General features: G+C 33.0%; 1 protein-coding gene across 1 annotated transcript in view; it reads left to right on the plus strand.

Annotated features, from left to right (window-relative positions):
* Positions 1–13,839, plus strand: part of LOC127709615 (uncharacterized) — a 164,652-nt gene that overhangs the window by 60,773 nt on the left and 90,040 nt on the right. The window contains exons 12-19 of the mRNA XM_052215219.1: positions 508–619; positions 2,520–2,694; positions 2,976–3,165; positions 8,606–8,814; positions 9,510–9,628; positions 10,924–11,132; positions 12,061–12,206; positions 12,655–12,828. Coding sequence (XP_052071179.1) covers positions 508–619; positions 2,520–2,694; positions 2,976–3,165; positions 8,606–8,814; positions 9,510–9,628; positions 10,924–11,132; positions 12,061–12,206; positions 12,655–12,828 — 1,334 coding nt within the window. The remainder of the gene's footprint in view (positions 1–507; positions 620–2,519; positions 2,695–2,975; positions 3,166–8,605; positions 8,815–9,509; positions 9,629–10,923; positions 11,133–12,060; positions 12,207–12,654; positions 12,829–13,839) is intronic.

Raw genomic sequence — 13,839 nt, forward strand, 5'->3', positions numbered from 1 at the left:
AAATTTGTGTTCAATAGGTCAAAGTCACTGTTACTTAATAATGGTAACTTGTTTTTTTCCATGCTTAAGACTTGTATTGATAAAAGAAATAGAGAAGGGGAGGAAGCTTATTGATTTTGGTTTCAAGGGTCAAGGTCCGTTGACTTTTATTAAATTGCCCAGTTAAAAGAAAAGTTAAGTAACTTTCCTTTTTGAATTTTCCTCTGAGTTCAGTATTTTTGTGATTTTACTTTTTGTTTTTAGTATGGTATTCAACTTTGAACATGCTGAATTGTAAACATTTTTTAAGGTGAAAAATTAGCAGCATTAGTTCATGTTTATTTGTCCAAGTATACTAGTATTTTGAACCCTTGAAATGAAATTGTTTTCTCTCAATATATTGGCAGTTTGGGGAGCATCAGTTGGCAGTCCCAGCTTTTTAGTTCAGTCATACAATAAGGATACACAAAATTTTTGTAAAATTTGCAATCACCAATTAACATTAATCTTTCTGAAACTGTTTTACAGGATCCCCGGAAGTCGTCTCATGTTTCCACAGTTTGTTAGAAGCTTTAAAATTGTTACCAGATGATGACTTAAAAGAACTGGCAAAAGAATATTTTGTTCTTACAAAGCCTAAGTAAGTTTTAAACAACATAAATGTGCAAACTTACTGAAAAAATTTTGCAATTTTTCTTTGTAAGTTTTACAAGAAGGCAGGTTCTGAAGACATTAAAAGGGGTTAAAAAAAGCATGCCCCTTTTATTAAGAATTTACTTGATGGTAATAGATACAGGTAACATTTGCTTTTGGTAAGTTTTATGGCCCTATAGTGATTAGTCTGTCCGTCCGTCCATCTGTCAGTCCGTTCGTCCGTAACAAATTGTGTCCGCTCTATATCTTGAGAACCGTTATGATTCAAAGTTTATACTTGACATCTATATCTACCAACACCAGAGGATGTGTCATAATGTATGTACAACTTCCTAGGTCAAAGGTCAAGGTCAAAAACTTTGGTTTCAGTTGACAACTCCATGTCCTATGGTAAAGATCATGTCCTCTCTATATCTTAAGAACCGTTATGATTTCAAAGTTTATACTTGACATGTAAATTAACCCTTTCGTTTACCGGGATTCACGCTTCAGACAGCTGATGATGAGTCCCGGTTTACCGGGATAGGAATACCTCTTATACATTTCCCGCTAAAAACATTGGAAACACAAGTTGCTTTGTTGAATGCCCGGATGAAAGTGTAAACATGGCGCTTCCGTTTGTTGAAAACTGTGTCAAAATCAGATGAAATTTACGGATTTTACTAGAATTTGAAATAAGGAAACATTTTTTTTGAAAGAATATGGAAGAATTGAAGCCAGAATGCCGTTTTATGTACAAAAACACTTGGAATGGACATCGTTCAGTGTAAGGAATTTGTACAACCTTGTTGAATTTTTCAAACTTTTGCCGTTTTGGGTTTAAAGATTACGTTTTTGGGTCAAAAAGTCGAATTTCGAGAATTTCATCTCTCTAATGCCGAAAATTTACAAATTTTGATTTTTATGAAGAAAAAATGATCAAAACATTAACAAAACTGTGTCCATGGTGTAAGTGAATAATATAGAGATATAAATAACTACAGACAAGTTTTTATTGATATTTAATATGAAGATCTCCCACTTGTGTCATATTAGCCAGGAAAGCCATCGTCTCAGAGTATATCTGTCAGGCCGGCTATCAGTGAAAGGGTTAACCAACATCAGAGGGTGTGTCAAAATGTATGTACAATATCCTATGTCAAAGGTCAAGGTCAAAAACTTTGGTTTCAGTGGACAACCCCATGTCCTGTAGTAAAGATACAAATTTTTACCACACATTATTCACAGTGGGGCCCACAGATGGCTCCCATCTCAATGATGTCTAGTTACAATTATTGTGCTGCTTAAACTAAAAAATGTTGTTTACAGCGCATTTGAAAGAGCTTTTCAGTAAAATTTTTAGTTTTAGATTTCATTACAAACAAATGTGCAAACATTAATATTTTGCAATATTTAAAAAATAAACGACTATTTGAAAGAATATTTTTTGTTATATTTCACCAAGACTCTAACTGAACAATAGTAGATAAGCTTAATACAGTTTTCTTCAATTTAATAATACAGCAGTCCACGCCATAGTTCAAGCTGTAAATAGAAGCAAATTTTGACAAGTTGTCAATATATGAACATATAACAAAATATATGACATCAACATAAACAGAAGCTTTTGCATAAAACTAGATTAAGATGTTAATAATTATCCCTAATTTAGTTCCAAGTGGGAGTAAAGCTTGCTATTATAGATAACTGATTTTATTAATGGTGTAATGTCTGCTGTAACACTTATAACTTATCAAATTTGGAAATTAAGCAACTTTGCTGTCTTTAAGATGTACAATTAACTTATAACTGTCCTTAGATCATCAATTCTCTTGTAACTACCAAATTTATGAACTTTGATATACTTAGAAAACAATTTATTGAAGTATAACACTTTTGTATTTTAGTTTGATAAGATACCAAGAGGAAACAGAGATTATGATAGATGCCTTTGCCAGTCTGTCCACAAATCTAAGCCAGATATTGTTAGCAAAGTTCATCATCTACTCTAAAGAACCAAAACCAGTCTTTGTAATAAGATTGTTGTCACATATACCTACTTTCAGAAAGCCACCTCATCAGGTAGTATAGCAAAAATTTGTTAGATACAATAATAACGAGAAAAAACTGTTTCCATAGTTCTTGTTTTAATAGATAGTTTTGTGAGCTAAAATAAGTTTACAGTACTTAAACTAATATCTTGACAAAAAAATAAAAGTTTTCTATTGGTTGCTTAATATCATTAACAAATGCTACAGGCATATTCCAGCTCAGAGCTAGGTCAATATTTGACAATTAATTATATTTATATATAGGTGGACATAATTTATTATTAGAAATTTCTATATGTTTTCTACCTTCAGAGTATATTACTTGCCATTGAAGATTTATGCTTCAATAGAAATAAGTTTCCACAATCATTGTACACTGGAAAGCTGTATCAGAGAGCATTACTTACCCTTGGTATTGTGGTTAATCAACTTTCCAAAGCTGGAGATCAGAAAACTGCAGCAGAAATCATAGAAAAAGTCCATCAGAAATTAGGGCTCCATGGTAAAAAGTTTATATTGTTATTTTGTTTTTCTGTTGCTCTTCCTTCTTGCATCATTCCTATGATTTATTATTGGTTTTTAAAACATAAACATACCTACTTTTTATTAGTCCCCTACCGATGAAGTCGAAGGGGACTTAAGGTTTTACACTCTGTCTGTCTGTCTGGCTGTCTGTCCATCCATCAGTCCGGCAAATCAGTTTTCCATACTTTTTTCTTCGTGCTTGGAGATATTGATTTGATATTTGGTGTATTGTTTTATCATGACAAGTTACAGATCAAATTTTAATTTTGTTCTGGTCTGATGATGTTGTGCAGAGTTATGGTCCTTGGACTTAGAAAATTCACTCGAATAATCAGTTTTCAACACTTTTTTTTGTCATGCTTGAAGATATTGATTTGATAATCATGATAATTGGTATATAGTTTTATCATGACAAGTTACAGATCAAGTTCAAATTTTGTTCCAGTTTGATGATTTTGTGCTGAGTTATGGTCCTTGGACTTAGAAAATTCACTCAAATAATCAGTTATCCACACTTGTTTTCATCATGCTTGAAGATATTGACTTGATATTTGTTATTTATTTTACACCATGACAAGTTATAGATCAAGTTATCATTTTGTTCAAATACAATGAATTTTTAACCGTTAGGGGATTATGTATTGCATGGATGCTTGTTGCAAAATAAAATTCACTGACATATGACCAGATTTTACTTTGAGTCTGCATAGAATTTTTTGTATGATTGAATATTTCTGAGGAACTCCACACAATGTTGTAGACATATTTTCAACTTAAGTGGCTCTGAACCAATATTTTATAAAAAATTGAAAGATCAATTAGGGGAAAATCGGCTAATTGCGGACAGCGCCGATATGCGGACGGAAAACGAATATCTCACTTTTCAATAAAATTAGGAAAAATTGAAATAAAATAGATATAAGAAATAAGGTGTTTTGTTTACTATTGAATCTCTATTTTGTTGCAATAAAGTTATTATGTCTATTGCTTACGATTTACTTTTATGTCATGTGATTGAAATTGCATGCTATAAATAGCTTATGTCAACAAGTTTGAAAACCGGAAAATTTTGAAAAAGGTCCAAAGTCAGCGTGTCACATTCAATACACAGTTGCTCATGAAAGAATGGCAATTTATGTGTTGACAAGCGATAGGCATTGCGTATTTTATGCAAGGAAACATTTCTTTTAATTATTTTTACTGATTTGTCTAAATTTTGATTACAAAACAGGAATAAGCAAGTATCCGCATTTTCACCACCGAAAATAATACGATAGCCGAAATGCGGACACACGATATTTTGAACAACTAACACGTGCAGTGGTGCATATATCAATACCATGATGACAGAAATAAACAAAAATCTCTTACAATCTAGCATTATTAGTTTCAATCCGATACATTTATATCAATAAAGTTTTGATTTGGGTTTATTTGATTTGCTTTCATTTTGCATATTACGAACATAATGCGTTTACAAGTCTGATTTCCACTCCAGTTGGCAACTTGCACACATCTTCAATAGGTCAAAAACTGTAAACGTCATCCCCGGGATGGCAAGCCAATCTATTTCTCTTTCTTTACAGAATGTCTACATGTTTAGGACATTTTGCGAAAGCAAATGGAATGAAATAAAATGTACAGAAAACAATCACCCGAATGAAATTGCAACAATGTCTCGTAGACGAATGGCTATTTGACAATGATGTTATTGGCTATTTATTTATGAAATTAATACGTTTATCAAAACATGAATATGTATCAACACTACTATGCGAAAAGGGATAAGGGAAATGAATTCAGCAGCATTGTGTTTATTGCTAGAAAATCAAGTATAAGAGGTAAAGAGTTGGACATTCTTACTGCGGAAGAGGCAGAATGAACTTATTGATATCACGAATATTCTTTTGAAAGAAATGTTTTCATAAAACTTTTTTTTCAAATCATGATAGAAATAATGTAACTAATACATAGACTTTTGTGAGCGTCCAACAGTAACGACTTTGTGCATCCAGTCGTCTGTCTGTCTGTTTGTCCATCCGTCTGTGGCAAATCGAAAAACAAACGAGGCCCCTCATGGGGAGATACCAGTAATCGCATAATCACCAAATTTTTGCCAGCATAATCACATAATCATTAAATATTTGCTTTGGTAATCAAAAACTTATTTTCTTTAGTTATGAAATAATCATAAACTAAAAGCTTTGTAATCATATAACAATTCAAATGTAACCTATTTAATATCTAAAAAGTTTTGATAAGCTCTTCCTCGTCCTCATCCTCCTCCTCGGGTGAAACTGTATCACCTGCATCTTCCATATTTGGTTCGGTAATTTTCTCATGTGAACGACGTATGCCTCACGTTTGTTTTTTTTTTACCTGCATGGACGAATTAATGTTAGTAATTAATCATCCTTTGCACCTATCGTTAACCTGTTGTGTTTTAGACATTTCATCTAAGGCACAGAACTAGGTATGCATGTTCTACACACGCTGGTATCCTTTCGCCAGTCGGATAAAATCCGATGCCATTATTGGTCAGAGAACATGCATTATATAGAAAAAAGTATATACATGTATGTGACGAAATGTAACGAACGCCAATAGCGTATCATCATGCGTGACCACAATCTCCAGCACTACGTCTTTATTATGGCCTGTCGACTTTTGGCGGGTGCCCTATTATAGTAATCACTCTGCCCGTCTTTTCATCCGTCCGTCTAGACTTTCTATGTCGTAGGATAACTCAAATTTACTCCGACAGATTTTAAAAGAAATTTTAGCACAACACTTAGTAACATTAGGGGAAGCTCCCTTTCATTTTTTTTACTTTTTATTTTCGAGATATTGGACTTAAGCCAGCAAGACCCTTCATTGAGGAGTGACATGGGTCAGTATTCATAAGAGAAAATAAAGGATATGGAGTAAATGTACATGGGACAAAATCGCACACAATACATAGAAAAATATAAAAAGTTATCAATGAACAGGGCTTTTATTCCTGTTCTTCATCTTGACAGTTGAAGTAGGGTCTTCAACAATGAACGAATCATTCATATCCTACAAGGTCAAGACGGCCCCTAGCGTCGACTTAAGCGGTACTATTGATAAAAATAAACCAAAGTTCACCTTTTTGCTCCCTACCCGCCTCGGAGTGCCAACTTGTGCGATGCTTGTGTACGACGGTTCTCAAGTCGAAAGCACCAGGAATACAAGAAAAGTGCAGTAATTTTGAAAGACATCGATCGCCGCTAAACTATGCTTTAAAGTTACACATGTCGGGAGCGGTCAATGAATTACATAATTTATAATTACGGGCTAGGTTCTTCAACATATATTTGTCATACATTGCCCAACAAAAGACCAATACATTAGAAACAACAAATGATAGACAATACATATAAAACTAAACATAATACTGACTTTTCCATAATTCCCTAAAATTTTTGGTGTCTATTTTTCCATATTCTTATTTTTTTTTTAACATTCCAATTTACAAAATTTGCATGTTCCCTCACACCTTGCGTTTTCCCATTTTTGATTTAACAATTCTTAAAAATTAAGCCTTTTTACCCATTCCATAAACTGTTTTCAGATGTTCATGGTGTTGGATGGGCCGCAAAAAAATCATGTTTGTCAAAGAGTACATAGAAACCCGAGGATAAACTAGATATCATTGAGATGGGAGCCATCTCTGTGGGCCCCGCTGTGAATAATGTGTGGTAAAAAATGTGTATCTTTATCATTGGACATGGGGTTGTCAGCTGAAACCAAAGTTTTTGACCTTGACCTTTGACCTAGGAAGTTGTACATAAATTATGACACACCCTCTGGTGTTGGTTTATATACATGTCAAGTATAAACTTTGAAAGCATAACGGTTCTCAAGATATAGAGCGGAAACGATTTTTACCATAGGACATGGGGTTGTCAACTAAAACCAAAGTTTTTGACCTTGACCTTTGACCTAGGAAGTTGTACATAAATTATGACACACCCTCTGGTGTTGGTTAATATACATGTCAATATAAACTTTGAAATCATAACGGTTCTCTAGATATAGAGCGGACACAATTTGTTATGGACGGACAAACGGACAGACTGATCACTATAGGGCGTCCGCCATTCGGCGGGGCCTTAATAAAATTATCTTATAAGTATCGGAAAATGCAAATAAAAAAATCTCGCCTCAAGGCATCTTATGCTCGTGGGTGAGGGCTACGGATTTGTAAGTGATTAGGACATTAAAACACATTACAAATGAATGCCATACGATTTGAAATTGAAAGTTATCACAACTATATCTCGTATATATGCACGCATGCATCTTGGAAGACAATATCCCGATGGAAGTTGTCAGTACCATCTTATATCATTTAATAATTGGTGTGGTATAGGATATTTAATGAACTTTTTTAATCTTATTTTTTCTCACCTTTCCACATGTATTACCAGTTAATGCGAGAAAACCATTCTCAAACATGCTTTAAGATGCACTGAAAGGGTATTCCTGAGGGGTATTCATGAGAGCTAATGTTATATATGCATAATACCTGCGTTTTGAATAGCAAGAAATGTTTAAAAATAAGTGTCCGCAATTTGACGACAAGGTGTCCGTATTTTAACTCCCCCTGTCCGCATTTACGCTACTCGGCATTTCCGCGGGTTTTAAGAGTTTGCAATCTACAAATCAAGAGAGGAGACCTGAAAACATGGGAAATAGTCCATTTGATACCCCTCTATCCTCTCCTGTCAAATGCAACCACCAGTATGTCCGCAATTGGCCTCGACGGTATCCAAACTTCCGGATTTGAAAAGGTGTCCGCAATTAGGCGAATTTCCCCTATCAAGTTAATTTTATCTTTCAGTCTTCTGTAATCTTGACCCTGCTAATTCAATACGGTTTTATAGATTCCCTGCTTATGGTCAGTTAACCTGTGTCTTTTAAACAACACTAAATAATGAAGTGCATAAAAAGTAATGAAAATGTCTAACATCACTGAAGTAACTTCAAGGGAACTATCTGACTAATAACTTACATGCTATTTAAGGAGACCCAGCAGATTGTGTACAGATCAAAGGGGCCATTTCAGAAAACATTCATTCACGTATGAAAGTAGAGGCCATATACTGCACACCTTGATGTTGCTGGGCTTGTAATGTTTTTGTCCCATCCCATCCTTCTTGAAGTCTTAACTGTCATAAATGTGTTTTCACTTATGATTTCACCTTTATTTCACATTACATCCTTATTTATGCATATAAAAAAAGAATTTTTGTACCGCTTTCAAATCCTTTATCATTACAAAAAAGTCATAATTGATCCAAGTAAAATGGTTGAGAGAATGAGAAGACATTATTTTTAACAAATTTTTTTTTATATAAATGTAAGTTATTACTTTTTTATCCATTGCACAGATCCTTGGAACTACAAAGTAAAACGTGCCACACAAACAACAAAACAGCAGGAAGTACATGATCACTGGAATGTTGTTCTTCTGGAAACATTGGGCAATGCTGGAATGGACTCTTCCTACGATTATATTGTTTCTCATGTCAATACAACAAATTCTCCATGGATAAAACGAGCTGGACTAAATGCTCTTAGAAAATATGAACATGAGATGGTAAATATAGGGTATTTTCTAATGTTGAAAGTATTCATGGATGCCTCTTTTCATTGTTTATGTACAATTCTGTAATTCAGGTGTTTTAGGAATTTATAGTTATGCAGCTTACAGAATTATTCAGGTCAAGAAGTAGGTTGAAAAGCTAAAGTACTTAGCACGTTGATACAGAATCATGCTGTTCTACTCTGTGATATCAGCCTCTGTACTTTAGAGTAGATTTCCCAAAGGATCATCATATACTGTCCCGTAAGACATGATCTTATGCAGTAACTAGAGTGAATTGAACGGAAAAATAAAGAAAATATGTTCATCTTGTTTCATATGTGATGCACTAAAAATTTAATAGCCGATTGATGTTTATCTGTCAAAAATACAAGACATAATTGTTGAACAACAAATCAATTAAGCCATCACTTCAATAAAAATTGAGGGCAATATTAAACTTGTTTATTTTAAAAGTAATATTACTGTTATAAGCTTGCTGAGATTGACCACTTTTTAGCTCACCTTGCCACAGACCATGTGCACTTCTACTATCTTGTTTTATCTCCAGGTATTGTCGAAAATATCTATGAAGTGGTGTTTCATTATGTTATTATGTTAATTGTTCATTTTATTCAAGTAAAATTACTAACTGAACATTACCTGCTAATTCCATGAATCAATGCATAGTTTAACATATTTATTTCCAGGCAGCTGATACCATGCTGAAAACAGCTTTATTCGATGAAGATGAAAATGTTCGATATGAGGCCTTGTTATTGTATCAAGCACATCCAAAATCCAAAACGATTTCTCCTCTAAATATCAGGTACAATTTAGAGTCAGCATTCTTCTGGTCATATTTGTCCTTGTCCATGTATGAACTTAGACATCTTCATTTTAATGTGAATGTTTAAATTTCACAAGTATTGCATTCCATGCATTTGTCTCTTTGAACAGGCTTCTGTGAATTTCTATTTTCACAGTTTTATTGTATATACAATATTATTATTAAAAGCAGTCTTAACGGCTCTATTATTATGGATTGTAGAAACTGCCTATGATTAAATGAGGTACTTTTTTTGTACTTTAAGGTCAAGTTTGGTACCAAAAATGTCATAGAATATGATTCATCTTTCTTTACAAATTATATCTTCTTTTTAAATCTATGATATGAAAAGTTCTCCAATTAACTATATATAACATATATAACAACCAATTCATTGGTTATTTATGAAAATTCCCTGAATTTAGTTTTAATTTTCAAGAATGAATTTTATGAGGATCATTCTTGTAAAAACTCATTAAAGATACCAGGCTTTTAACTTTGTATGTCATGTGTGCTTTTAGTCTACATTAGACTCGCCAGTGACGCTCGAATCAAAACAGTTGAAATGCCAAATCAAATACGACGTTGAAGAGCATTTAACCTCAGCATTACCTTGACATGCCCGTTGACAGCCAATCAATCCTCAGAAACTGGTTGACATGTAGATGTTGTTGATTTGTTGTGATCATTGATATCTGATTGGTATCTAATTCATTGATGTATACCCCACAACTCTTTTTAATAGATAACTTGCTTTGCTGATTCATCTATGAGAGTGACAATATATTGTAAGATGAAATTGACATCACCCATACTTCATTCTTTATGGTTTTTTAATCCAAGTTAACTTTAATCATGTTTACCTTTCAAGTTCAGTTGTCATTTCCTGTCAAAATTTTCAGTCAAGAGTAGCTAGGTATAGATATCGTCTATTGTAATACAATTAGAAAATAACAGTTTTGTATTTGAAGATTTACAGGCATCAGTAGGCAATTTGATGGGTCACAAGTTGAGTTTACAATCGACAAATTGGCACAGCTAGTTAACAGATATTTGCAACTATCTAATAAAAAGATATGTCTGCAATCTTGAGGTACAATACTATCATCTACATTCTATTGCATCTTAAAGAAAACCTAACTATAATATACGCTTAAAATTAGTCACATGGAGTCTGCTCTTGCCAACACAATTTCAAACGATCAATCGTGGAATTGATGCCCTAAAATTTGTGCATTATCAAATCAAAATGAACTAATGTTTCATTATAATATGATTTTTTTGTCCTTTTGTAGACGTTCAGTAAATGAGAGCAGCATAGTTGATCCTTATGCATCAGACATAATTGAGCTTCAAGGTCACCAAAGACACAAGAGAGGATTCTGGGATGGGTTGGAGTTCAAACTATCTACACCTAGTGTAGACTGGCAGAAAAAAGTTGGAACCAAAGAACTTGGTGCATCTTTTGGAATAGTCATTGAAAATTACCTTGATTTGAAAATTGGTAAGTATTTTGCATTTATACTAATATGAGGAAATTTGGCAATGGTAAAAACAGTTATTCTATCTTTTTAAGTGGGTTGTTTAATAGACTTATGGATATTATACCAACTTAGTAAAGTATTCAAGGTAGAAAGTTTTATTTTGCAGTTTATTTTAACACAGACTGAGGTATGCCAATTGTCAGAATTTTGTTGATTTTTCATGAAGTATTCACAAAATGACATTTCTTTGAAGTTAATAAGGAGTAGTTTTGGTAAGGGCCCTTTTTGGCCCCAAATATTAAGGCCATTATTTCAAGGTGAAAATTGTTTCAAGTTGATGCATATATGTGTGAAAAATTAAAGGGAAAGGAAAAGTTTTTCATACAAAGGGGTCAGTTATACACCAATTAGGCAGAAAATAGAGACGTATATGAAAGTTGACATAATTATCTGGATTTTAGCCACAATTAGGCCTAGAAAACATGGAGTGTACGGTTTCGACAAACCAAAAATTTACATCAAATAGTTCATTTGTAATAATAAACAAGCCCCATGTGTTTCTAGTCCCAAAAACCTTAAATTTGCATGATCTATTAATGCTATTTATAAAAATCACTGATCTATAAATTTTCAAACAAAATACATATTTCCTATCCTTTTAAATCATTGCTATATTGTAGAAAAAGACATTAAATCTTAATTTAAAAATTAAGCCAGAAATAGGGGCCAAATTGGGGCCTTATCAAACATACTCCTTTAGTTCCATTTTAAATCTACTATTTATTCACTGTTTATGCATACAAATTTTCCTGTGCAAAAAAGTCAAAAATAAACAAAAAAACTAAAAAAGAACTTCCTTATTTCCTTACTCTTCTACACCTTTTCCACCTTAAAAAAAACACCTCAATTTTGCTCTTATTTTAACATTTGTAATAAAATTTTGAACAGCTCCATTGAGTGGCCATTTTAAAGTGAGTGCACATGATGAAGCCTATGCCATAGTCCATGTGGGAATGATTGGAATCAATATTCCATTTTTTGTTGCCAAACTGTGTTATAAAGGAGATACATCATACAATTTCAACATATTTCAGGTCAGTATTAAGATGTGACGAGGGTTAGTTGAAGAAAGGAACAACTCTCATATGACTATCTCAAATGTTTTTTTTTTTCAAAATTTTAAATCTGAAACTATTTTTTCCATAATGTTGGATCTATGGGTAAATCATATTTATATATTACACAAACGAGATAACATACAAAGATGTGACATTATTTACATTCTGCCAAATATTAAAAAAAAAACATTGTGTCATACGTAACTACAGATAATATGTTTTAGCATTACCCCTTAAGTCACCAAATTGGCGGGGCCATAAGTCACTGTAACACTAAAGACACCACATGAGAGATGCAGGTTCCTTGGAGCCTCTAGTTTATGATTCAATTCTATATTACTGTTGAAAAATGTGGAAGAAAATTTATGGATACGTCTATATGGAAACCAATAACAAATATTTGCGTTTGCCTTATATTTTACAGGAAGGAAATGGGAAACAGTTCATTGAAATGATTTTTAGATTTGATAAAGTGATAAAAGATATTGTCAATGGTATAAAGTCAGGTGTAGACCTGTTTAAAGAAATCATTAGTGGAAAAGGAATTAAAGGCATTATAGATGACTTTATAGCTGCTTTGGAATCACTTCCACAAAAGGTTAAATATTAGCGAATATAGTCTCTATTGTTGATACTACATGGTTATTATGACTGTAAATTACAACTGTTTATCTATTGTGACCTTTTATGTCAAAGTATGACTATCCAGGAATGTACTGATGCTTGTCCTTCCCTCACATGAAATTTCTGTCGCATATTTTTAGGAGGTAGAAATCAGAGCGTCCTGAAATTTGTTAGGCTTCATGTGAACATGCTATACTGTGTAATGTGGTTGCAGATTCTCAACTTCCTTTTACAGAATACTTATATAATCTAACACATAATGGCCATATATGAATTTTGGTCACATTTTCCTGTTACCCAATACTTATATATTCTGACACACAGTTGGTCTTGAATGTTTTAACATATTTTCACTTATTTAATGTGTTCTTGCTCTTATCCATACGAACAACAAGAACAGCAGTTTATATATGCTGGTCCTCTTATTCTTATTTTCCACAAGGAAGGAAACAAAATTTGAAAATTGTACATCTGCTTGCCTCTGGTACATTTTTTTGCAACATATAACCATAAATTCACACAGATTATGACACGTATCAGCTTAGAAAAGAATAACCTCTTTGTATATGTTGGTTGTTTGTATGTACAATCACTCAGCTATCCAGAAATTTCAAGATTTCACTCCTCAGTAGCTTAAATTTTGTCAAGTCCATTACACCCTTGTAGATTCCAAATGGAATGCATGAAATAATAAAGCCCCATATGCTCAAAAAGGTTTTCCATCTTTTATTTTTTTTTGCACTTTTTAACATCTGTAAAACCTTTCAAACATATGGGACTTCATGATTCCATGTGTTTTTATATGAAGTATATGTGGTTGAAATTATTTATATCCATGCACTGTAGGTTTATAAAAGCATCCTAAAATAAACATTTTTTAAATGCTGAAAGCTTCTACTTACAGTGGATTCATTATTATCTGTTGTATACCAATTTTCGTGGATTTCCTTGGTATAGGTTAGCCATGAATTGAAATGTTCAAGGA

This window comes from Mytilus californianus, unplaced genomic scaffold, assembly GCF_021869535.1.
Source record: "Mytilus californianus isolate M0D057914Y unplaced genomic scaffold, xbMytCali1.0.p SCAF_7, whole genome shotgun sequence".
NCBI classification, from domain to species: Eukaryota; Metazoa; Mollusca; class Bivalvia; order Mytilida; family Mytilidae; genus Mytilus; species Mytilus californianus.